The 25958-nt window shown below is 61.0% G+C and overlaps 1 protein-coding gene across 1 annotated transcript; it reads right to left on the bottom strand.

The window, feature by feature from the left end:
* Positions 1-5442: 5442 nt before the first annotated feature.
* Positions 5443-22178, bottom strand: LOC142463586 (zinc-binding protein A33-like). The gene is made up of 6 exons (XM_075566531.1): positions 20858-22178; positions 17955-18050; positions 17282-17515; positions 15410-15432; positions 14353-14483; positions 5443-6428 (listed from the first exon to the last, which is right to left on the bottom strand). The coding sequence occupies exons 1-6, from the start codon at positions 21206-21208 to the stop codon at positions 5884-5886; spliced, it is 1380 nt and encodes a 459-aa protein (XP_075422646.1). The 5' UTR covers positions 21209-22178; the 3' UTR covers positions 5443-5883.
* Positions 22179-25958: the final 3780 nt, after the last annotated feature.

The raw sequence follows: 25958 nt of genomic DNA, 5'->3' as shown, positions 1-25958 counted from the left end.
TGACAGAGCGCTGTGAGTGTGGGGGGTCTGTACGGGAAGAGGAGAGGGGGCTGCAGGGTGGGGGCTGTGAGTGTGGGGGGTCTGTATGGGAAGAGGAGAGGGGGCTGCAGGGTGGGGGCTGTGACAGAGCTGTGAGTGTGGGGGGTCTGTACGGGAAGAGAGGGGGCTGCAGGGTGGGGGCTGTGACAGAGCTGTGAGTGTGGGGGTCTGTACGGGAAGAGGAGAGGGGGCTGCAGGGTGGGGGCTGTGACAGAGCTGTGAGTGTGGGGGGGTCTGTACGGGAAGAGGAGAGGGGGCTGCAGGGTGGGGGCTGTGACAGAGCTGTGAGTGTGGGGGGTCTGTATGTGAAGAGGAGAGGGGGCTGCAGAATGGGGGGCTGTGACAGAGTTGTGAGTGTGGGGGTCTGTACGTGAAGAGGAGAGGGGGCTACAGGGTGGGGGCTGTGACAGAGCTGTGAGTGTGGGGGGTCTGTACGGGAAGAGGAGAGGGGGCTGCAGGGTGGGGGCTGTGACAGAGCTGTGAGTGTGGGGGGTCTGTACGTGAAGAGGAGAGGGGGCTGCAGGGTGGGGGCTGTGACAGAGCGCTGTGAGTGTGGGGGTCTGTACGGGAAGAGGAGAGGGGGCTGCAGGATGGGGGCTGTGACAGAGCGCTGTGAGTGTGGGGGGTCTGTACGGGAAGAGGAGAGGGGGCTGCAGGATGGGGGGCTGTGACAGAGCGCTGTGAGTGTGGGGGGTCTGTACGGGAAGAGGAGAGGGGGCTGCAGGGTGGGGGCTGTGAGTGTGGGGGGTCTGTATGGGAAGAGGAGAGGGGGCTGCAGGGTGGGGGCTGTGACAGAGCTGTGAGTGTGGGGGGTCTGTACGGGAAGAGAGGGGGCTGCAGGGTGGGGGCTGTGACAGAGCTGTGAGTGTGGGGGTCTGTATGGGAAGAGGAGAGGGGGCTGCAGGGTGGGGGCTGTGACAGAGCTGTGTGTGGGGGGTCTGTACGGGAAGAGGAGAGGGGGCTGCAGGGTGGGGGCTGTGACAGAGCTGTGAGTGTGGGGGTCTGTACGGGAAGAGGAGAGGGGGCTGCAGGGTGGGGGATGTGACAGAGCTGTGAGTGTGGGGGGTCTGTACGGGAAGAGGAGAGGGGGCTGCAGGGCTGCAGGATGAGGGGCTGTGACAGAGCTGTGAGTGTGGGGGGTCTGTACGGGAAGAGGAGAGGGGGGCTGCAGGGTGGGGGATGTGACAGAGCTGTGAGTGTGGGGGTCTGTACGGGAAGAGGAGAGGGGGGCTGCAGGATGGGGGGCTGTGACCGAGCTGTGAGCGTGGGGGGTCTGTACGGGAAGAGGAGAGGGGGCTGCAGGGTGGGGGCTGTGACAGAGCTGTGAGTGTGGGGGGTCTGTACGGGAAGAGGAGAGGGGGCTGCAGGATGGGGGGCTGTGACAGAGCTGTGAGTGTGGGGGGTCTGTACGGGAAGAGGAGAGGGGGCTGCAGGATGTGGGCTGTGACAGAGCTGTGAGTGTGGGGGGTCTGTACGGGAAGAGGAGAGGGGGCTGCAGGGTGGGGGCTGTGACAGAGCTGTGAGTGTGGGGGGTCTGTATGGGAAGAGGAGAGGGGGCTGCAGGGTGGGGGCTGTGACAGAGCTGTGAGTGTGGGGTCTGTACGGGAAGAGGAGAGGGGGCTGCAGGGTGGGGGGCTGTGACAGAGCTGTGAGTGGGGGGGTCTGTACGGGGGGAGGGGAGAGGAGAGGGGGCTGCAGGATGGGGGCTGTGACAGAGCTGTGAGTGTGGGGGTCTGTACGGGAAGAGGAGAGGGGGCTGCAGGGTGGGGGGCTGTGACAGAGCTGTGAGTGTGGGGGTCTGTACGGGAAGAGGAGAGGGGGGCTGCAGGGTGGGGGCTGTGACAGAGCTGTGTGTGGGGGGTCTGTACGGGAAGAGGAGAGGGGGTTGCAGGGTGGGGGCTGTGACAGAGCTGTGAGTGTGGGGGGTCTGTACAGGAGAGGAGAGGGGGCTGCAGGATGGGGGCTGTGACAGAGCTGTGAGTGTGGGGGTCTGTACGGGAAGAGGAGAGGGGGCTGCAGGGTGGGGGGCAGTGACAGAGCTGTGAGTGTGGGGGTCTGTACGGGAAGAGGAGAGGGGGGCTGCAGGATGGGGGCTGTGACAGAGCTGTGAGAGTGGGGGGGTCTGTACGGGAAGAGGAGAGGGGGCTGCAGGATGGGGGGCTGTGACAGAGCTGTGAGTGTGGGGGGTCTGTACGGGAAGAGGAGAGGGGGTTGCAGGGTGGGGGGCTGTGACAGAGCTGTGAGTGTGGGGGTCTGTACGGGAAGAGGAGAGGGGGCTGCAGGGTGGGGGATGTGACAGAGCTGTGAGTGTGGGGGTCTGTACGGGAAGAGGAGAGGGGGCTGCAGGGTGGGGGGCTGTGACAGAGCTGTGAGGTGTGGGGGGTCTGTATGGGAAGAGGAGAGGGGGCTGCAGGGTGGGGGGCTGTGACAGAGCTGTGAGTGTGGGGGTCTGTACGGGAAGAGGAGAGGGGCTGCAGGATGGGGGGCTGTGACAGAGCTGTGAGCGTGGGGGGGTCTGTACGGGAAGAGGAGAGGGGGCTGCAGGGTGGGGGCTGTGACAGAGCTGTGAGTGTGGGGGTCTGTACGGGAAGAGGAGAGGGGGGCTGTGACAGAGCTGTGAGTGTGGGGGTCTGTACGGGAAGAGGAGAGGGGGCTGCAGGATGGGGGGCTGTGACAGAGCTGTGAGTGGGGGGGGTCTGTACGGGAAGAGGAGAGGGGGGCTGCAGGGTGGGGGGCTGTGACAGAGCTGTGAGTGTGGGGGTCTGTACGGGAAGAGGAGAGGGGGCTGCAGGATGGGGGGCTGTGACAGAGCTGTGAGTGTGGGGGGTCTGTATGGGAAGAGAGGGGGCTGCGGATGGGGGGGCTGTGACAGAGCGGGGTCTGTACGGGAGAAGAGGAGAGGGGGCTGCAGGGTGGGGGCTGTGACAGAGCTGTGAGTGTGGGGGGTCTGTACGGGAAGAGGAGAGGGGGCTGCAGGATGGGGGGCTGTGACAGAGCTGTGAGTGTGGGGGGTCTGTACGGGAAGAGGAGAGGGGGCTGCAGGGTGGGGGGCTGTGACAGAGCGCTGTGAGTGTGGGGGGTCTGTACGGAAGAGGAGAGGGGGCTGCAGGGTGGGGGCTGTGACAGAGCTGTGAGTGTGGGGGGGTCTGTACGGGAAGAGGAGAGGGGGGCTGCAGGGTGGGGGGCTGTGACAGAGCTGTGAGTGTGGGGGGTCTGTATGGGAAGAGGAGAGGGGGGCTGCAGGGTGGGGGGCTGTGACAGAGCTGTGAGTGTGGGGGTCTGTACGGGAAGAGGAGAGGGGGCTGCAGGATGGGGGGCTGTGACAGAGCTGTGAGCGTGGGGGGTCTGTACGGGAAGAGGAGAGGGGGCTGCAGGGTGGGGGCTGTGACAGAGCTGTGAGTGTGGGGGTCTGTACGGGAAGAGGAGAGGGGGCTGTGACAGAGCTGTGAGTGTGGGGGTCTGTACGGGAAGAGGAGAGGGGGCTGCAGGATGGGGGGCTGTGACAGAGCTGTGAGTGGGGGGGTCTGTACGGGAAGAGGAGAGGGGGCTGCAGGGTGGGGGGCTGTGACAGAGCTGTGAGTGTGGGGGTCTGTACGGGAAGAGGAGAGGGGGCTGCAGGATGGGGGCTGTGACAGAGCTGTGAGTGTGGGGGGTCTGTACGGGAAGAGGACAGGGGGCTGCAGGAGGGGGGGCTGTGACAGAGCGGGGGCTGTACGGGAAGAGGAGAGGGGGCTGCAGGGTGGGGGCTGTGACAGAGCTGTGAGTGTGGGGGGTCTGTACGGGAAGAGGAGAGGGGGCTGCAGGGTGGGGGGCTGTGACAGAGCTGTGAGTGTGGGGGTCTGTACGGGAAGAGGAGAGGGGGCTGCAGGGTGGGGGGCTGTGACAGAGCGCTGTGAGTGTGGGGGTCTGTACGGGAAGAGGAGAGGGGGCTGCAGGGTGGGGGCTGTGACAGAGCTGTGAGTGTGGGGGGTCTGTACGGGAAGAGGAGAGGGGGCTGCAGGATGGGTGCTGTGACAGAGCTGTGTTGGGGGTCTGTACGGGAAGAGGAGAGGGGGCTGCAGGATGGGGGGCTGTGACAGAGCTGTGAGTGTGGGGGGTCTGTACGAGAAGAGGAGAGGGGGCTGCAGGATGGGGGCTGTGACAGAGCTGTGAGTGTGGGGTCTGTACGGGAAGAGGAGAGGGGGCTGCAGGGTGGGGGCTGTGACAGAGCTGTGAGTGTGGGGGTCTGTATGGGAAGAGGAGAGGGGGGCTGCAGGGTGGGGGCTGTGACAGAGCGCTGTGAGTGTGGGGGGTCTGTACGGGAAGAGGAGAGGGGGCTGCAGGATGGGGGGCTGTGACAGAGCGCTGTGAGTGTGGGGGGTCTGTACGGGAAGAGGAGAGGGGGCTGCAGGGTGGGGGGCTGTGACAGAGCTGTGAGTGTGGGGGTCTGTACAGGAAGAGGAGAGGGGGCTGCAGGATGGGGGCTGTGACAGAGCGCTGTGAGTGTGGGGGGTCTGTATGGGAAGAGGAGAGGGGGCTGCAGGGTGGGGGGCTGTGACAGAGCTGTGAGTGTGGGGGGTCTGTACGGGAAGAGGAGAGGGTGCTGCAGGGTGGGGGGCTGTGACAGAGCTGTGAGTGTGGGGGGTCTGTATGGGAAGAGGAGAGGGGGCTGCAGGATGGGGGACTGTGACAGAGCTGTGAGTGTGGGGGGTCTGTACGGGAAGAGGAGAGGGGGCTGCAGGATGGGGGGCTGTGTCAGAGCTGTGAGTGTGGGGGGTCTGTACGGGAAGAGGAGAGGGGGCTGCAGGGTGGGGGCTGTGACAGAGCTGTGAGTGTGGGGTCTGTACGGGAAGAGGAGAGGGGGCTGCAGGGTGGGGGCTGTGACAGAGCTGTGAGTGTGGGGGTCTGTACGGGAAGAGGAGAGGGGGCTGCAGGGTGGGGGCTGTGACAGAGCTGTGAGTGTGGGGGGTCTGTACGGGAAGAGGAGAGGGGGCTGCAGGGTGGAGGCTGTGACAGAGCTGTGAGTGTGGGGGGGTCTGTACGGGAAGAGGAGAGGGGGCTGCAGGGTGGGGGCTGTGACAGAGCTGTGAGTGTGGGGGGTTTGTACGGGAAGAGGAGAGGGGGCTGCAGGGTGGGGGCTGTGACAGAGCTGTGAGTGTGGGGGGTTTGTACGGGAAGAGGAGACTGCAGTCAATAAAAAGCTTTCTTGCTAATAAAACCCATGGCCCAGTGACATGTTTTTAAGCTATTTCTCCACGTTAAGCTGCTAAGATGGTCTAACAGATCCTCGCCATACATTGGGAACGCTCGAGGAATCAGGAGATTTTATAGGGTGATGTTTTACTGCATCCTACACACCCGAGTACACCACCGGCACTTTGCTCTTACAATGGGGGGGGGGTCCAGGAAAAATGAGGCGTCTGATCTAATGCAGTTACATGTTTATTGAGATTTTACACAAGATAATAGCATGAGACAAACCCTAACAACCCATTTGCCAGATGGCCTTGTGTATTAGGGTTTGCAAAGGAAAAGACCTCAAGTCGGACCGAATGTCCCCTCAGAGACAGGCGGACCATGGAGGTGGGGATGGGATATAGAAACTAAACCTCTCCCCGCGGCCCTCACAATAAACACTTATATTACAATGTGTGGGAATACGTACCCTAATGTTATCCCACCTCGCCCTGCATTGTTATTCTTTCATCACCTGTCCCGAATCTCCACCCGATAACCCTCTATCCCGAGAAAGGGGCCGAATTAGGAGATTCACTTTTCATATTTAGGTGGTTGGGTGGAATGAAGCCTTTTCTCAGCCCTTAAACCTTTATAATACTCCCTCCCCTTATATAATTCCCCCGCACGTTATGGTGTGTGGTGGAGAATCTTCAAGGGCCCTCCGTTCTTCCCCGAGTCATTCAGGCAAGGGCAGAAGTAGGGGTACACGGTCTCGGAGAAGGAGGTGACGAAGGTGTAGATGTGGGACATGTCATCAGCATTGTAGAAGGACAGAAGACCCCCCTCATAGTCCAGGAATATCCCGACCCTCAGGGGTTTGTTCCTCAAGGTGAGAGCCCGGTATGGGACATCCAAGGCCTTGAACTCGTGCCCATTCCTCAGCCAGAGGATCCAGAAGCCGTTCTCCGGGGAGAGGGTGATCCCGCCGCGCCTGTTGACCGATTCCTTGGCCAGGCCGAGGTTCCACTTGGTCTTGCTGCCGACCTCCACTGCCCAGTAGTGTCGGCCCGAGGTGAAGCCTTCGGTGCCCAGAACGCAGCAGCAGTAGTCGAACCTACGCGGATTTTCGGGCAGCGGCTGCTTAGTGTCGCTGTATTTCACACTCGTCAGGTCTTCAGAGAGGACCAAGTTGAGATGAGCACTGCTGGGGTCCATGATTATATTGGGGAGAGCTGGAGGGAGATGGGGAAAGGCCATTAGAAATCAGCCATGGCCCACTGTCCAACCTAGTGCAGGGTGTCCAGTGACATGGCAGGAAGAGACCTGTGACCCAGGATGCAACAGTGACCCTGACAGAAGGGACCTGTGACCCAGGATGCAACAGTGACACTGACAGAAGGGACCTGTGACCCAGGATGCAACAGTGAAACTGACAGAAGGGACCTGTGACCCAGGATGCAACAGTGACACTGACAGAAGGGACCTGTGACCCAGGATGCAACAGTGACACTGACAGAAGGGACCTGTGACCCAGGATGCAACAGTGAAACTGACAGAAGGGACCTGTGACCCAGGATGCAACAGTGACCCTGACAGAAGGGACCTGTGACCCAGGATGCAACAGTGACCCTGACAGAAGGGACCTGTGACCCAGGATGCAACAGTGACCCTGACAGAAGGGACCTGTGACCCAGGATGCAACAGTGACCCTGACAGAAGGGACCTGTGACCCAGGATGCAACAGTGACCCTGACAGAAGGGACCTGTGACCCAGGATGCAACAGTGACACTGACAGAAGGGACCTGTGACCCAGGATGCAACAGTGACACTGACAGAAGGGACATGTGACCCAGGATGCAACAGTGACACTGACAGAAGGGACCTGTGACCCAGGATGCAACAGTGACCCTGACAGAAGGGACCTGTGACCCAGGATGCAACAGTGACACTGACAGAAGGGACATGTGACCCAGGATGCAACAGTGACCCTGACAGAAGGGACATGTGACCCAGGATGCAACAGTGACCCTGACAGAAGGGACATGTGACCCAGGATGCAACAGTGACCCTGACAGAAGGGACCTGTGACCCAGGATGCAACAGTGACCCTGACAGAAGGGACCTGTGACCCAGGATGCAACAGTGACCCTGACAGAAGGGACATGTGACCCAGGATGCAACAGTGACCCTGACAGAAGGGACATGTGACCCAGGATGCAACAGTGACCCTGACAGAAGGGACCTGTGACCCTGACAGAAGGGACATGTGACCCAGGATGCCACAGTGACCCTGACAGAAGGGACCTGTGACCCAGACAGACACAATGACATCATCCAAAGAGAATGAGAAACAAAAGTGACCTAAAGACGACTGCAAAAAAGGACATACAGACTGGTGAAGAAACAGTGGCACAGATATAAAGAGCACACCCAACACAGAGCACGCCCAACCTCTCTCCCCAGCCTCCCCCAGTGCTGGGTAACACAGGGCCCCCCTCTCCCCAGCATCCCCCAGTGCTGGGTAACACAGGGGCGCCCCTCTCCCCAGCCTCCCCCAGTGCTGGGTAACACAGGGCCCCCCTCTCCCCAGCATCCCCCAGTGCTGGGTAACACAGGGGCGCCCCTCTCCCCAGCCTCCCCCAGTGCTGGGTAATACAGGGGCCGCCCCCCGCCCCAACCTCCCCCAGTGCTGGGTAACACAGGCCCCCCCTCTCCCCAACCTCCCCCAGCGCTGGGTAACACAGGGCCCCCCCTCTCCCCAACCTCCCCCAGTGCTGGGTAACACAGGGGACGCCCCTCTCCCCAACCTCCCCCCGTGCTGGGTAACACAGGGGCCGCCCCCCGCCCCAACCTCCCCCAGTGCTGGGTAACACAGGGGCCCCCCTCTCCCCAGCCTCCCCCAGTGCTGGGTAACACAGGGGTGCCCCCTCCCCAACCTCCCCCAGTGCTGGGTAACACAGGCCCCCCCTCTCTCCAACCTCCCCCAGCGCTGGGTAACACAGGGCCCCCCCCTCTCCCCAGCCTCCCCCAGTGCTGGGTAACACAGGGGTGCCCCTCCCCAACCTCCCCCAGTGCTGGGTAACACAGGGGCCCCCCTCTCCCCAACCTCCCCCAGTGCAGGGTAACACAGGGGCCGCCCCTCTCCACAACCTCCCCCAGTGCTGGGTAACACAGGGCCCCCCTCTCCCCAACCTCCCCCAGTGCTGGGTAACACAGGGGCGCCCCTCCCCAACCTCCCCCAGTGCTGGGTAACACAGGGGCGCCCCTCCCCAACCTCCCCCAGTGCTGGGTAACACAGGCCCACCCTCTCCCCAGCCTCCCCCAGCGCTGGGTAACACAGGGGCGCCCCTCCCCAACCTCCCCCAGTGCTGGGTAACACAGGCCCACCCTCTCCCCAGCCTCCCCCAGTGCTGGGTAACACAGGGCCCCCCTCTCCCCAGCCTCCCCCAGCGCTGGGTAACACAGGGGTGCCCCTCCCCAACCTCCCCCAGTGCTGGGTAACACAGGGGCGACCCCCTCCCCAGCCTCCCCCAGTGCTGGGTAACACAGGGGCCGCCCCCCGCCCCAACCTCCCCCAGTGCTGGGTAACACAGGGCCCCCCTCTCCCCAACCTCCCCCAGTGCTGGGTAACACAGGCCCCCCCCTCTCCCCAGCCTCCCCCAGCGCTGGGTAACACAGGGGTGCCCCTCCCCAACCTCCCCCAGTGCTGGGTAACACAGGGGCGACCCTGTCCCCAGCCTCCCCCAGCGCTGGGTAACACAGGGGCGACCCTCTCCCCAACCTCCCCCAGTGCTGGGTAACACAGGGGCGACCCTATCCCCAACCTCCCCCAGTGCTGGGTAACACAGGGGCGCCCTCTCCCCAACCTCCCCCAGTGCTGGGTAACACAGGGCCCCCCCCTCCCCAACCTCCCCCAGTGCTGGGTAACACAGGCCCCCCCTCTCCCCAACCTCTCCCAGTGCTGGGTAACACAGGGGCCCCCCTCTCCCCAGCCTCCGCCAGTGCTGGGTAACACAGGGCCCCCCCTCTCCCCAACCTCCCCCAGTGCTGGGTAACACAGGGGCGCCTCTCCCCAGCCTCCCCCAGTGCTGGGTAACACAGGCCCCCCCTCTCCCCAACCTCCCCCAGTGCTGGGTAACACAGGGGGCGCCTCTCTCCCCAGCCTCCCCCAGTGCTGGGTAACACAGAGGCCCCCCTCTCCCCAGCCTCCCCCAGTGCTGGGTAACACAGGCCCCCCCCTCTCCCCAGCCTCCCCCAGTGCTGGGTAACACAGGGGCACCCCTCTCCCCAGCCTCCCCCAGTGCTGGGTAACACAGGGGCACCCCTCTCCCCAGCCTCCCCCAGTGCTGGGTAACACAGGGGCGCCCCTCTCCCCAGCCTCCCCCAGTGCTGGGTAACACAGGGGGCGCCCCTCTCCCCAGCCTCCCCCAGTGCTGGGTAACACAGGGGCCGCCCCCCGCCCCAACCTCCCCCAGTGCTGGGTAACACAGGGCCCCCCCTCTCCCCAGCCTCCCCCAGCGCTGGGAAACACAGGGGCCGCCCCTCTCCCCAGCCTCCCCCAGTGCTGGGTAACACAGGCCCCCCCTCTCCCCAACCTCCCACAGTGCTGGGTAACACAGGCCCCCCCTCTCCCCAGCCTCCCCCAGTGCTGGGTAACACAGGGGTGCCCCTCCCCAACCTCCCCCAGTGCTGGGTAACACAGGCCCCCCCTCTCCCCAGCCTCCCCCAGTGCTGGGTAACACAGGGGTGCCTCTCCCCAGCCTCCCCCAGTGCTGGGTAACACAGGGGCGCCCCTCTCCCCAACCTCCCCCAGTGCTGGGTAACACAGGGGGCGCCTCTCTCCCCAGCCTCCCCCAGTACTGGGTAACACAGGGGCCCCCCTCTCCCCAGCCTCCCCCAGTGCTGGGTAACACAGGGGCCCCCCTCTCCCCAGCCTCCCCCAGTGCTGGGTAACACAGCGGCCCCCCTCTCCCCAGCCTCCCCCAGTGCTGGGTAACACAGGGGCCCCCCCCTCCCCAGCCTCCCCCAGTGCTGGGTAACACAGGGGCCCCCCTCTCCCCAGCCTCCCCCAGTGCTGGGTAACACAGGCCCCCCCTCTCCCCAGCCTCCCCCAGTGCTGGGTAACACAGGGGCACCCCTCTCCCCAGCCTCCCCCAGTGCTGGGTAACACAGGGGCGCCCCTCTCCCCAGCCTCCCCCAGTGCTGGGTAACACAGGGGCCGCCCCCCGCCCCAACCTCCCCCAGTGCTAGGTAACACAGGGGCGCCCCTCTCCCCAGCCTCCCCCAGTGCTGGGTAACACAGGGCCCCCGTCTCCCCAACCTCCCCCAGTGCTGGGTAACACAGGGCCCCCCCTCTCCCCAGCCTCCCCCAGTGCTGGGTAACACAGGGGTGCCCCTCCCCAACCTCCCCCAGTGCTGGGTAACACAGGGGCGACCCTCTCCCCAACCTCCCCCAGTGCTGGGTAACACAGGGGCGCCCCCTCCCCAACCTCCCCCAGTGCTGGGTAACACAGGGGCGCCCCCTCCCCAACCTCCCCCAGTGCTGGGTAACACAGGGGCGCCCCTCTCCCCAACCTCCCCCAGTGCTGGGTAACACAGGGGCGCCCCTCTCCCTAGCCTCCCCCAGTGCTGGGTAACACAGGCCCCCCCCTCTCCCCAGCCTCCCCCAGTGCTGGGTAACACAGGCCCCCCCCTCTCCCCAGCCTCCCCCAGTGCTGGGTAACACAGGGGCACCCCTCTCCCCAGCCTCCCCCAGTGCTGGGTAACACAGGGTCGCCCCTCTCCCCAGCCTCCCCCAGTGCTGGGTAACACAGGGGCCGCCCCCCGCCCCAACCTCCCCCAGTGCTGGGTAACACAGGGGCGCCCCTCTCCCCAGCCTCCCCCAGTGCTGGGTAACACAGGGCCCCCGTCTCCCCAACCTCCCCCAGTGCTGGGTAACACAGGGCCCCCCCCTCTCCCCAGCCTCCCCCAGTGCTGGGTAACACAGGGGTGCCCCTCCCCAACCTCCCCCAGTGCTGGGTAACACAGGGGCGACCCTCTCCCCAACCTCCCCCAGTGCTGGGTAACACAGGGGCGCCCCCTCCCCAACCTCCCCCAGTGCTGGGTAACACAGGGGCCCCCCTCTCCCCAACCTCCCCCAGTGCTGGGTAACACAGGGGCGCCCCTCTCCCTAGCCTCCCCCAGTGCTGGGTAACACAGGCCCCCCCTCTCCCCAACTTCCCCCAGTGCTGGGTAACACAGGCCCCCCCTCTCCCCAGCCTCCCCCAGTGCTGGGTAACACAGGCCCCCCCTCTCCCCAGCCTCCCCCAGTGCTGGGTAACACAGGCCCACCCTCTCCCCAGCCTCCCCCAGTGCTGGGTAACACAGGGCCCCCCTCTCCCCAGCCTCCCCCAGTGCTGGGTAACACAGGGCCCCCCTCTCCCCAGCCTCCCCCAGTGCTGGGTAACACAGGGCCCCCCCCTCTCCCCAGCCTCCCCCAGTGCTGGGTAACACAGGGCCCCCCTCTCCCCAACCTCCCCCAGTGCTGGGTAACACAGGGGCGACCCTGTCCCCAGCCTCCCCCAGCGCTGGGTAACACAGGGGCGACCCTCTCCCCAACCTCCCCCAGTGCTGGGTAACACAGGGGCGCCCCCTCCCCAACCTCCCCCAGTGCTGGGTAACACAGGGGCGACCCTATCCCCAACCTCCCCCAGTGCTGGGTAACACAGGGGCCCCCCTCTCCCCAGCCTCCGCCAGTGCTGGGTAACACAGGGCCCCCCCTCTCCCCAACCTCCCCCAGTGCTGGGTAACACAGGGGCGCCTCTCCCCAGCCTCCCCCAGTGCTGGGTAACACAGGCCCCCCCTCTCCCCAACCTCCCCCAGTGCTGGGTAACACAGGGGGCGCCTCTCTCCCCAGCCTCCCCCAGTGCTGGGTAACACAGAGGCCCCCCTCTCCCCAGCCTCCCCCAGTGCTGGGTAACACAGGCCCCCCCTCTCCCCAGCCTCCCCCAGTGCTGGGTAACACAGGGGCACCCCTCTCCCCAGCCTCCCCCAGTGCTGGGTAACACAGGGGCGCCCCTCTCCCCAGCCTCCCCCAGTGCTGGGTAACACAGGGGGCGCCCCTCTCCCCAGCCTCCCCCAGTGCTGGGTAACACAGGGGCCGCCCCCCGCCCCAACCTCCCCCAGTGCTGGGTAACACAGGGCCCCCCCCTCTCCCCAGCCTCCCCCAGCGCTGGGAAACACAGGGGCCGCCCCTCTCCCCAGCCTCCCCCAGTGCTGGGTAACACAGGCCCCCCCTCTCCCCAACCTCCCACAGTGCTGGGTAACACAGGCCCCCCCTCTCCCCAGCCTCCCCCAGTGCTGGGTAACACAGGGGTGCCCCTCCCCAACCTCCCCCAGTGCTGGGTAACACAGGCCCCCCCTCTCCCCAGCCTCCCCCAGTGCTGGGTAACACAGGGGTGCCTCTCCCCAGCCTCCCCCAGTGCTGGGTAACACAGGGGCGCCCCTCTCCCCAACCTCCCCCAGTGCTGGGTAACACAGGGGGCGCCTCTCTCCCCAGCCTCCCCCAGTACTGGGTAACACAGGGGCCCCCCTCTCCCCAGCCTCCCCCAGTGCTGGGTAACACAGGGGCCCCCCTCTCCCCAGCCTCCCCCAGTGCTGGGTAACACAGCGGCCCCCCTCTCCCCAGCCTCCCCCAGTGCTGGGTAACACAGGGGCCCCCCCCTCCCCAGCCTCCCCCAGTGCTGGGTAACACAGGGGCCCCCCTCTCCCCAGCCTCCCCCAGTGCTGGGTAACACAGGCCCCCCCTCTCCCCAGCCTCCCCCAGTGCTGGGTAACACAGGGGCACCCCTCTCCCCAGCCTCCCCCAGTGCTGGGTAACACAGGGGCGCCCCTCTCCCCAGCCTCCCCCAGTGCTGGGTAACACAGGGGCCGCCCCCCGCCCCAACCTCCCCCAGTGCTAGGTAACACAGGGGCGCCCCTCTCCCCAGCCTCCCCCAGTGCTGGGTAACACAGGGCCCCCGTCTCCCCAACCTCCCCCAGTGCTGGGTAACACAGGGCCCCCCCTCTCCCCAGCCTCCCCCAGTGCTGGGTAACACAGGGGTGCCCCTCCCCAACCTCCCCCAGTGCTGGGTAACACAGGGGCGACCCTCTCCCCAACCTCCCCCAGTGCTGGGTAACACAGGGGCGCCCCCTCCCCAACCTCCCCCAGTGCTGGGTAACACAGGGGCCCCCCTCTCCCCAACCTCCCCCAGTGCTGGGTAACACAGGGGCGCCCCTCTCCCTAGCCTCCCCCAGTGCTGGGTAACACAGGCCCCCCCTCTCCCCAGCCTCCCCCAGTGCTGGGTAACACAGGCCCCCCCTCTCCCCAGCCTCCCCCAGTGCTGGGTAACACAGGGGCACCCCTCTCCCCAGCCTCCCCCAGTGCTGGGTAACACAGGGTCGCCCCTCTCCCCAGCCTCCCCCAGTGCTGGGTAACACAGGGGCCGCCCCCCGCCCCAACCTCCCCCAGTGCTGGGTAACACAGGGGCGCCCCTCTCCCCAGCCTCCCCCAGTGCTGGGTAACACAGGGCCCCCGTCTCCCCAACCTCCCCCAGTGCTGGGTAACACAGGGCCCCCCCTCTCCCCAGCCTCCCCCAGTGCTGGGTAACACAGGGGTGCCCCTCCCCAACCTCCCCCAGTGCTGGGTAACACAGGGGCGACCCTCTCCCCAACCTCCCCCAGTGCTGGGTAACACAGGGGCGCCCCCTCCCCAACCTCCCCCAGTGCTGGGTAACACAGGGGCCCCCCTCTCCCCAACCTCCCCCAGTGCTGGGTAACACAGGGGCGCCCCTCTCCCTAGCCTCCCCCAGTGCTGGGTAACACAGGCCCCCCCTCTCCCCAACTTCCCCCAGTGCTGGGTAACACAGGCCCCCCCTCTCCCCAGCCTCCCCCAGTGCTGGGTAACACAGGCCCCCCCTCTCCCCAGCCTCCCCCAGTGCTGGGTAACACAGGGCCCCCCTCTCCCCAGCCTCCCCCAGTGCTGGGTAACACAGGGCCCCCCCTCTCCCCAGCCTCCCCCAGTGCTGGGTAACACAGGGCCCCCCTCTCCCCAACCTCCCCCAGTGCTGGGTAACACAGGGGGCGCCCCTCTCCCCAGCCTCCCCCAGTGCTGGGTAACACAGGGGCTCCTCTCTCACCTGGACTGATATAAGATTTCATGTCCTTCCAGGCTGTATATTGAATCAGATCCTTCACCCCTCCGTAGCCAAAATCTCGTGGGGCTACCACATTCTGCGCTGGGAAACCATCTCTGTACCCCTCGTAACAGCTGCAGACAGAGAAACGTCATCAACGCACTGTATAGCTATCTGTCGCTATGCACATCTCTCACCATAAGACGCACAGCTCTCTCTCACCATAAGACGCACAGCTCTCTCTCACCATAAGACGCACAGCTCTCTCTCACCATAAGACGCACAGCTCTCTCTCACCACAAGACGCACAGCTCTCTCTCACCATAAGACGCACAGCCATCTCTCACCATAAGACGCACAGCTCTCTCTCACCATAAGACGCACAGCCCTCTCTCACCATAAGACGCACAGCCATCTCTCACCATAAGACACACAGCTCTCTCACCATAAGACGCACAGCTCTCTCTCACCATAAGACGCACAGCTCTCTCTCACCATAAGACGCACAGCAATCTCTCACCATAAGACACACAGCTCTCTCACCATAAGACACACAGCTCTCTCTCACCATAAGACACACAGCTCTCTCTCACCATAAGACGCACAGCTCTCTCTCACCATAAGACGCACAGCTCTCTCTCACCATAAGACGCACAGCTCTCTCTCACCATAAGACGCACAGCTCTCTCTCACCATAAGACGCACAGCTCTCTCTCACCATAAGACGCACAGCTCTCTCTCACCATAAGACGCACAGCTTTCTCTCACCATAAGACGCACAGCTCTCTCTCACCATAAGACGCACAGCAATCTCTCACCATAAGACGCACAGCTCTCTCTCATGTTAACGTTCACACACTCACATTGCGCCTCTCATGACACGCACAGCTATCTCACACTCTGCTCCCCACTCTCTGTGATGGAAGATTCCCCCACACCTGTTCCCATCTCATTGTAAGATGCGGGCCTCTCTCTCACTTGGCCTCTCTCTCACTATGAGATGGGTTGGCCTCTTTGAAACGTCTCATTGTCCTTTGCAAGCAAATGAGCAGATACTTACATTTCCATACAAGACTTTATGTCCTGTGAAAAAAAGAATAAATAGTAATCACTTTAAATGCGCAATCCATCCAAATAAATCAGTGCTGCTGATGTTCCCAGCAGTTTGAGCAGCAAACTGCAACAATAGATAATGTTACCATAGTGATATCAGGATACATTGTTGCTGCTGAGTTACACGGACTGAAGGCTTGATTGAAACAGAAAGGCGTCCATTACGTGAACCCGGGGAAGCATGATCTTTGCTGATTGATCACGTGAGAACTAATCGATCGGCCGCATAGGTAATTCGTTTTCAATAAAAGTAATCAGACGGAATATATAAAAAAGATATAATTGTTTTGTGTGTTTGTTTGGTGTAAGTGCTGTGCACACTGCCTCTTTAATACTCTGGGGAACAGGTAATGCCCCATATCTACTAAACCATGCTCGACGATACCCCTTCTGGTCCATTCATGTGTATCATCCAGAATGGTATCTATGGAGTAGCACTGTTTAGTAAACATGAGCCTATATGTGATTGTTACTATAAGATGGGTGTTCTTATAACAGGGTATCAAGTCGGGCAGTGAGGAGGTGTTCTTATACGGAGGTATATTGGTGTTGTTGTGGTCCTCTGCAGAACCAGGTGGTTTATAAGGGGTGCTGTGCGCCGCCAGTCCTTATAAGGGGTGCTGTGCGCCGCCAGTCCTTATAAGGGGTGCTGTGCGCCGCCAGTCCTTATAAGGGGTGCTGTGCGCAGCCAGTCCTTATAAGGAGGGTGTTGGTAAAGTAGGTGCCCTGGATATATGTCGGTGCTATGTGGACTTCTTCTATAATAAGGTTTTCTAAAAAGTGTGGCAGATAATAAGGTCCCGCTCGTACAGCCGGGGCTGGGTGAGGGGGCCTTATAATGGGGGGGTCCTTACCGTGAGGAAGTTGATGGGGTCCCGCTCGTACAGCCGGGGCTGGGTGAGGGGTCCTTATAATGGGGGGGTCCTTATAATGGGGGAGTCCTTACAGTGAGGAAGTTGATGGGGTCCCGCTCGTACAGCCGGGGCTGGGTGAGGGGGCCTTATAATGGGGGGGTCCTTATAATGGGGGGGTCCTTACCGTGAGGAAGTTGATGGGGTCCCGCTCGTACAGCCGGGGCTGGGTGAGGGGGCCTTATAATGGGGGGGTCCTTACCGTGAGGAAGTTGATGGGGTCCTGCTCGTACAGCCGGGGCTGGGTGAGGGGGCCTTATAATGGGGGGGTCCTTACCGTGAGGAAGTTGATGGGGTCCTGCTCGTACAGCCGGGGCTGGGTGAGGGGGCCTTATAATGGGGGGGTCCTTACCGTGAGGAAGTTGATGGGGTCCTGCTCGTACAGCCGGGGCTGGGTGAAGGGGCCCTATAATGGGGGTCCTTACCGTGAGGGAGTTGATGTGGTCCCGGTCGTACAGCCGGGGCCGGGTGAGGGGGCCTTAAAATGGGGGGGTCCTTATAATGGGGGGGTCCTTACCGTGAGGAAGTTGATGGGGTCCCGCTCGTACAGCCGGGGCTGGGTGAGGGGGCCTTATAATGGGGGGTCCTTATAATGGGGGGGTCCTTACCGTGAGGAAGTTGATGGGGTCCTGCTTGTACAGCCGGGGCTGGGTGAGGGGGCCTTATAATGGGGGGGTCCTTACCGTGAGGAAGTTGATGGGGTCCTGCTCGTACAGCCGGGGCTGGGTGAGGGGGCCGTATAATGGGGGGGTCCTTACCGTGAGGAAGTTGATGGGGTCCTGCTCGTACAGCCGGGGCTGGGTGAGGGGTCGTTATAATGGGGGGGACCTTACCGTGAGGAAGTTGATGGGGTCCTGCTCGTACAGCCGGGGCTGGGTGAGGGGGCCTTATAATGGGGGGGTCCTTACCGTGAGGAAGTTGATGGGGTCCTGCTCGTACAGCCGGGGCTGGGTGCTGCTGATGGTTTGCAGGATCCCCTGGCAGTTCTGCTTGATCTTGCTCAGACTCTCCTCCATCTCGGCCAGGATGAGGTCTCCCTCCTGCTGCAGGTCCCTGAGGAGCCTCTCCTCCCTCTCCCGCAGGAACTGATGCAGCTTCTCAAACTCCAGGCTCACGTGGTGCTTGGTGCTCAGCAGGTTTCCCTAAAGGGAGCAAAGGGGCAGGGGGATTACAGGAGCTCTCTCAGCTGTATAGTCCTAGAGGTCATGCAAGGATGCTCTGAACTATGTATGCCTACAGGTGATACCTTGTGCCATTCATCTAAGCGGCTCAGTCCTAGAGGTGACATCTTTCTCTGAGCTATCCCTAGAGGTGACAGGAATTGTTTATCTGAGCCATCAACCCTAGAGGTGATGCTGTGTGACATGTTTTCTTCCTCTGAGCTGTCTAGTCCTAGAGGTGATGCTGTGTGACATGTTATCTTCCTCTGAGCTGTCTAGTCCTAGAGGTGACAGGGTGTGCATTAATTTAGCCTTGTACTGGGCTGTCCAGCCATAGAGGTAACAGTGCACGTTACCCGTGCCTCAGCCGCCCGGTCCTAGAGGTGCAGCTGTGTTCAGTCCTAGAGGTTCTGTGACTTACCCTGTGCTGAGCAATCATCTGTTCCTGCGCACACTGCATCTGCTGCAGCTCCTTCATACGGGACTCCAGGGGGGCGATGGCAGAGAGCAACTCGTCCTAGAGGTTACACGGAGTGGGTGGGTCATACATGTGTGTGTAAGTATCCATGTATACCTGTGTAAGTATCTGTATATACCCGAGTGTGTGTGTGTATCTGTGTATACGTCTGTGTGCATAAATATCTGTGTATACCTGTGTGTGTATACCTGTGTGCGCAAGTATCTGTGTACAGTATACCTGTGTATGTGTAAGTATACGTGTGTATGTATCTGTGTGTGTGTGTGTGCGTAAGTAGCAATGTATACCTGTGTATGTGTATGTAAGTATCTGTGTATACCTGTGTGTGTATACCTGTATGTGTTTGTGCAAGTACCATGTATACTTGTGTAGGTGTGTGTAAGTATCTGTGTATACTAGTATAAGTGTGTGTGTATTCCTGCGTGTGTGTGTGTGTGTGTGTGTATCTGTGTACATTATACCTGTGGATGTATATCTGTGTATACGTGTGTGTGTGTGTGTGTGTGTGTGTGTGTGTGTGTGTGTGTGTGTGTGTGTGTGTGTGTGTGTGTGTACAGTATACCTGTGGATGTGTAAGTATATGTGTATACCTGTGTATGTACAAGTATCTGTGTTTAGTATGTCCGTGTATGTGTAAGTATCTGTGTATAACAGTATAACTGTTGATGTGTAAGTATCTGTGTATACCTGTGTATGTTTATATCTGTGCATACATGTGTACCGTAGGTGTGATCTGTGCCTGTACATTTGTATGAGTGTACCTACAGTATGTGTGTTATCAGTATCTGTGTGCACCTGTGTATGTGTATTATGCGCCTGTGTGTATATGTTTGTATAAAAGTGTGTGTGTGTATCTGTGTGTTATGCGTGCATGTGTGCACATGTGTATATGTACCTATTTGTGTTGTGTGTTATGTCTGTGTGTGCATATACGTGTGTGCTATCTATGCATTTGTATGTATCTGTGTACTGAATGTGTGCACGTGAATATCCGTGCCTGTCATTTAGGCGTGTGTATGTTTATACATGTGTGTGCATATCTGTATGTGCATGCCTGCGTTTGTTAATAGCTCTTCATATTTATAAGTGTGTGTGTGTGTATATATATATATATATATATATATATATATATATCGGTTTGTGCGTGTACACGGGCTACAAAATAGTATATGTAATTCCGTTTCTTCTGGATTTATAGGCCCCACCTCGTGTGTGTGTGTGTGCGTGCGTGCGTGTGCGGCCTCACCTTGTAGCCCCCCACCGCCTCCTGTATAGGGAGCTGTGTATATACTGTAGGTGTATGTGTATATATATAGGCCTCCTCACCTTGTAGCCCCCCACAGCCTCCTGTAAAGGGAGCTGTGAATATACTGTAAGTGTATGTGTATATATATATAGACCTCCTCACCTTGTAGCCCCCCACAGCCTCCTGTATAGGGAGCTGTGTATATACTGTAAGTGTATATATATAGGCCTCCTCACCTTGTAGCCCCCCACAGCCTCCTGTATAGGGAGCTGTGTATATACTGTAAGTGTATGTGTATATATATATATATAGGCCTCCTCACCTTGTAGCCCCCCACAGCCTCCTGTATAGGGAGCTGTGTATATACTGTAAGTGTATGTGTATATATATAGGCCTCCTCACCTTGTAGCCCCCCACCGCCTCCTGTATAGGGAGCTGTGTATATACTGTAAGTGTATGTGTATATATATAGGCCTCCTCACCTTGTAGCCCCCCACAGCCTCCTGTATAGGGAGCAGTGTATATACTGTAAGTGTATGTGTATATATATATAGGCCTCCTCACCTTGTAGCCCCCCACAGCCTCCTGTATAGGGAGCTGTGTATATACTGTAAGTGTATGTGTATATATATAGGCCTCCTCACCTTGTAGCCCCCCACAGCCTCCTGTATAGGGAGCTGTGTATATACTGTAGGTGTATGTGTATATATAGGCCTCCTCACCTTGTAGCCCCCCACAGCCTCCTGTATAGGGAGCTGTGTATATACTGTAAGTGTATGTGTATATATATAGGCCTCCTCACCTTGTAGCCCCCCACAGCCTCCTGTATAGGGAGCTGTGTATATACTGTAAGTGTATGTGTATATATATATAGGCCTCCTCACCTTGTAGCCCCCCACAGCCTCCTGTATAGGGAGCTGTGTATATACTGTAAGTGTATGTGTATATATATAGGCCTCCTCACCTTGTAGCCCCCCACAGCCTCCTGTATAGGGAGCTGTGTATATACTGTAGGTGTATGTGTATATATATAGGCCTCCTCACCTTGTAGCCCCCCACAGCCTCCTGTATAGGGAGCTGTGTATATACTGTAAGTGTATGTGTATATATATAGGCCTCCTCACCTTGTAGCCCCCCACAGCCTCCTGTATAGGGAGCTGTGTATATACTGTAAGTGTATGTGTATATATATAGGCCTCCTCACCTTGTAGCCCCCCACAGCCTCCTGTATAGGGAGCTGTGTATATACTGTAAGTGTATGTGTATATATATAGGCCTCCTCACCTTGTAGCCCCCCACAGCCTCCTGTATAGGGAGCAGTGTATATACTGTAAGTGTATGTGTATATATAGGCCTCCTCACCTTGTAGCCCCCCACAGCCTCCTGTATAGGGAGCTGTGTATATACTGTAAGTGTATGTGTATATATATAGGCCTCCTCACCTTGTAGCCCCCCACAGCCTCCTGTATAGGGAGCAGTGTATATACTGTAAGTGTATGTGTATATATAGGCCTCCTCACCTTGTAGCCCCCCACAGCCTCCTGTATAGGGAGCTGTGTATATACTGTAAGTGTATGTGTATATATATAGGCCTCCTCACCTTGTAGCCCCCCACAGCCTCCTGTATAGGGAGCAGTGTGTGCACAGGATGCTGTTCCGTGCCCCCCCTGCAGCGGGCACACAGCAGCCGCCCGTCCTGCGTGGAGAATAGCTGCACCTTCTCCCCGTGCTCCGCGCACACACCCCTCTGCCCCCCCTCGGGGGACTGCCGCGGGGCAGGGCGGCACTTGGGGCAGGAAGGGTATGTCTCCTGCCCCCTCCATGCCCGCTCCAGGCATCCCCGGCACATGCAGTGCCCGCAGGGCAGGGTGACCGGCTCCCGGGGCACATCCCGGCACAGGGCGCAGCTCAGGGCGGGCAGCAGGGGCAACGGGGCAGGACTGGAGGCCATCGCTGGTACCCCGAACCGTCACACCCACAAGTGTCACACCCACAAGTGTCACTCTGAACCGTCACACACACACGTCACACTGAACAGTCACACTCACAAGTGTCACACCCACAAGTGTCACACCCACAAGTGTCACTCTGAACCGTCACACACACACGTCACACTGAACAGTCACACTCACAAGTGTCACACCCACAAGTGTCACTCTGAACCGTCACACACACACGTCACACTGAACAGTCACACTCACAAGTGTCACACCCACAAGTGTCACACTCACACACACACGTCACACTGAACAGTCACACTCACAAGTGTCACACCCACAAGTGTCACACTCTGAATCGTCACACACACACGTGTCACAATCTGAACTATCACAGCCACAATTGTCACACACACTGAACGGTCACACCCCTGTCTGACACTCTCAATATTACCCAAAACTGACTGTCTGATCCCAAATATTGTGTCACCTCCGTCTCCCTATATAAGACCTCTCCGCATCCTTAGACTGTCTCCCCTGTCTCCTTTCAGCGGTGACCCTGACGGTCTGAGCCTCACTCGGCCTGTCTGAATCCCCTGACCCCTGCAGACTGTCCCTTCTTGACCCTGCAGTCTGCTTGTCTGATCCTGCAGACTGTCCCTCTTTGACCCTTTTCAGTCTGTCTAAATTCCTTGTCTGTCTCTCTCACCCCCTTGTGAGTCTCTCACCACTTCCTCTCCCTCACCCTCCCTGACTGTCTCTCATGTCCTACTCCCCCTAATCTGTCTCTTGTTCCTCTTAATCCTGACTGTCTAGTTCTTCTCTCCCTGACCCTCTGTCTCCTACTCTCTTCCTGGTTATCTCTCTCTTTCTCTCTTTCTCTCTTTCTCTCTTTCAGTCTGTCTCTCTCTCTCTCTCTCTCTCAGCCTGTCTCTCTGAGCTGCAGGAAGGGAGGGGGGAGGGAGGAAGATGGGGGGGGGGGAGGGGGAAAAAGAGGAGGGAGCGTGGGGGACCGAGCAGAGTGAGAGGGGGGGAGAGGGAGGGAGAGATAGAGAAAGATAAAGGGGAGGGATTGAGGGAGGGAGGGGAGACACAGAGAGGAAAGGGGCGGGTAGGGAGAGAAAGGATGGAGGGGGAGAATAAGGGAGGGGGAGAGGGGAGGGGAAGAGAGAGAAGGGGGAGGGGAAGAGAGAGAAAGGATGGAGGGGGAGAATAAGGGAGGGGGAGAATAAGGGAGGGGGGAGAATAAGGGAGGGGGGAGAATAAGGGAGGGGGGAGAATAAGGGAGGGGGGAGAATAAGGGAGTGGGGAGAATAAGGGAGTGGGGAGAATAAGGGAGGGGGGAGAGGGGAGGGGAAGAGAGAAGGGGGAGGGGAAGAGAGAAGGGGGTGGGGAAGAGAGAAGGGGGTGGGGAAGAGAGAAGGGGGAGGGGAAGAGAGAAGGGGAGGGGAAGAGAGAAGGGGGAGGGGAAGAGAGAGAAAGGATGGAGGGGGAGAATAAGGGAGGGGGAGAATAAGGGAGGGGGAGAGGGGAGGGGAGAGGGGAGGGGAAGAGAGAAGGGGGAGGGGAAGAGAGAAAGGATGGACGGGGAGAATAAGGGAGGGGGAGAAGGGAGAGGGCAGGGAGGGGGAGAGTGGGCAGGGGAGGGGGAGAGTGGGCAGGGGAGGGGGAGAGTGGGAAGGGGAGGGGGAGAGTGGGAAGGGGAGGGGGAGAGTGGGAAGGGGAGGGGGAGAGTGGGAAGGGGAGGGGGAGAGTGGGAAGGGGAGGGGGAGAGTGGGAAGGGAGGGGAAGGGAAAGGGGAGGGGAAGGGGGAGGGGAAGGGGGAGGGAAGGGGGGGGGAAGGGGGAGGGGAAGGGGGAGGGAAGGGGGAGGGAAGGGGGAGGGAAGGGGAGGGAAGGGGGAGGGAAGGGGGAGGGAAGGGGAGGGAAGGGGGAGGGAAGGGGAGGGAAGGGGGAGGGAAGGGGGAGGGGAAGAGAGGGAAGGGGAGGGGAAGAGAGGGAAGGGGGAGGGGAAGAGAGGGAAGGGGGAGGGGAAGAGAGGGAAGGGGGAGGGGAAGAGAGGGAAGGGGGAGGGGAAGAGAGGGAAGGGGGAGGGGAAGAGAGGGAAGGGGGAGGGGAAGAGAGGGAAGGGGGAGGGGAAGAGAGGGAAGGGGGAGGGGAAGAGAGGGAAGGGGAGGGGAAGAGAGGGAAGGGGAGGGGAAGAGAGGGAAGGGGAGGGGAAGAGAGGGAAGGGGGGGGGGAAGAGAGGGAAGGGGGAGGGGAAGAGAGGGAAGGGGGAGGGAAGGGGGAGGAAAGAGAGGGAAGGGGGAGGGGAAGAGAGGAAGGGGGAGGGAAGAGAGGGAAGGGGAGGGGAAGAGAGGGAAGGGGAGGGGAAGAGAGGGAAGGGGGAGGGGAAGAGAGGGGAAGAGAGGGAAGGGGCAGAGAGGGGAGGGGAAGGGGAGGAGAGGGAAGAGAGGGGAAGGGAAGGAGAGGGAAAGGGGAAGGGGAAGAGAGGGAAGGGGAAGAGAGGGAAGGGGAGGGGAAGAGAGGAAAGGGGGAGGGGAAGAGAGGAAAGGGGGAGGGGAAGAGAGGAAAGGGGGAGGGGAAGAGAGGGAAGGGGGAGGGGAAGAGAGGGAAGGGGGAGGGGAAGAGAGGGAAGGGGGAGGGGAAGAGAGGGAAGGGGGAGGGGAAGAGAGGGAAGGGGGAGGGGAAGAGAGGGAAGGGGAGGGGAGAGAGAGAAGGGGGAGGGGAAGAGAGAGAAGGGGAGGGGAAGAGAGAGAAGGGGGAGGGGAAGAGAGAGAAGGGGGAGGGGAAGAGAGGGAAGGGGGAGGGGAAGAGAGGAAGGGGGAGGGGAAGAGAGGGAAGGGGGAGGGGAAGAGAGGGACGGGGAGGGAAGAGAGGAAGGGGAGGGAAGGGGGAGGGGAAGAGAGGGAAGGGGGAAGGGAAGAGAGGGAAGGGGGAAGGGAAAGAGAGGAAGGGGGAAGGGAAGAGAGGGAAGGGGGAGGGGAAAGAGAGGGAAGGGGGAGGGGAAGAGAGGGAAGGGGGAGGGGAAGAGAGGGAAGGGGGAGGGGAAGAGAGGGAAGGGGGAGGGGAAGAGAGGGAAGGGGGAGGGAAGAGAGGGAAGGGGAGGGGAAGAGAGGGAAGGGGGAGGGGACGAGAGGGAAGGGGGAGGGAAAGAGAGGGACAGGGGGAGGGAAGAGAGGGAAGAGAGGGAAGGGGAGGGAAGAGAGGGAAGGGGGAGGGAAGAGAGGGAAGGGGGAGGGAAGAGAGGAAGGGGAAGAGAGAAGGGGAAGGGGAAGAGAGAAGGGGAAGGGGAAGAGAGAAGGGGGAGGGGAAGAGAGGGAAGGGGGAGGGGAAGAGAGGGAAGGGGGAGGGAAGAGAGGAAGGGGGAGGGGAAGAGAGGGAAGGGGAGGGGAAGAGAGGGAAGGGGAGGGGAAGAGAGGGAAGGGGAGGGGAAGAGAGGGAAGGGGAGGGGAAGAGAGGGAAGGGGGAGGGGAAGAGAGGGAAGGGAGAGGGGAAGAGAGGGAAGGGAGAGGGGAAGAGAGGGAAGGGGAGGGAAGAGAGGGAAGGGGGAGGGGAAGAGAGGGCAGAGGGAGGGGAAGAGAGGGAAGGGGAGGGGGAAGGGGGGAGGGGGAAGGGGGAGGGGAAGAGGGGGAAGGGGGGAGGGGAAGAGAGGGAGGGGGGAAGGGGGGGGGGAAGGGGGGAGGGGAAGAGAGGGAGGGGGAAGGGAAGAGAGGGAAGGGGGAAGGAAGAGAGGGAAGGGAAGAGAGGGAAGGGGAAGGGAAGAGAGGGAGGGGGAGGGAAGAGAGGGAAGAGAGGGAAGGGCAGAGAGGGAGGGGAAGGGGGAGGGGAGAGAGGGAAGGGAAGAGAGGGAAGGGGGAAGGGAAGAGAGGGAAGGGGAAAGCGGCGTGCCAGGGGAGAGCAGGGGAAGAGAGGGAAGGGGCAGAGCGGGAGGGAAGGGGGAGGGGAAGAGGGAGGACGAGAGGAAGGGGAAGGGGACGAGCGGGAAGGGGGAGGGGAAGAGAGGAAGGGGGAGGGGAAGAGAGGAAGGGGGAGGGGACGAGAGGAAAGGGGGAGGGGACGACGAGAGAAAGGGGGAGGGGAAGAGAGGGAAGGGGGAGGGGAAGAGGGGGAAGGGGGAGGGGAAGAGAGGAAGGGGGAGGGGACAGAGAGGGAAGGGGGAGGGGAAGAGAGGGAAGGGGGAGGGGAAGAGAGAGAAGGGGAGGGGAAGAGAGAGAAGGGGGAGGGGAAGAGAGGGAAGGGGGCGGGGAAGAGAGAGACGGGGGAGGGGAAGAGAGGGAAGGGGGAGGGGAAGAGAGGGAAGGGGGAGGGACGAGAGGGAGGGGGAGGGGAAGAGCGGGAAGGGGAGGAAGGGAGCGGGAAGGGAGGGAAGGGGGAGGGGGAAGCGAACGAGGGAAGGAGGGAAGGGAAGAGAGGGAAGGGGGAAGGGAAGAGAGGGAAGGGGGAGGGGACAGAGAGGGAAGGGGAGGGAGACGGGCAGGGAAGGGACGCGGGCAAGGGGGAGGGGAAGAGAGGAAGGGGAGGGGCAAGCGGACGGGGAGGGGAAGAGAGGGACGGGGAGGGAAGAGAGGGAAGGGGAGGGAAGAGAGGGAAGGGGAGGGAAGAGAGGGAAGGGGCGGGAAGAGAGGGAAGAGAGGAAGGGGGAGGGGAGAAGAGAGGGAAGGGGGAGGGCAAGAGAGGGGAAGGGGAGGGACAGAGAGGGAAGGGACGAGAGCAGGGGAAGGGGCACGAGAGAAGGGGAAGGGGCAAGAGAGACGGGGGAGGG

Source organism: Ascaphus truei, chromosome 11, assembly GCF_040206685.1.
Source record: "Ascaphus truei isolate aAscTru1 chromosome 11, aAscTru1.hap1, whole genome shotgun sequence".
Classification (NCBI taxonomy): domain Eukaryota; kingdom Metazoa; phylum Chordata; class Amphibia; order Anura; family Ascaphidae; genus Ascaphus; species Ascaphus truei.
This window is presented reverse-complemented; position numbering and strand designations above follow the sequence as displayed.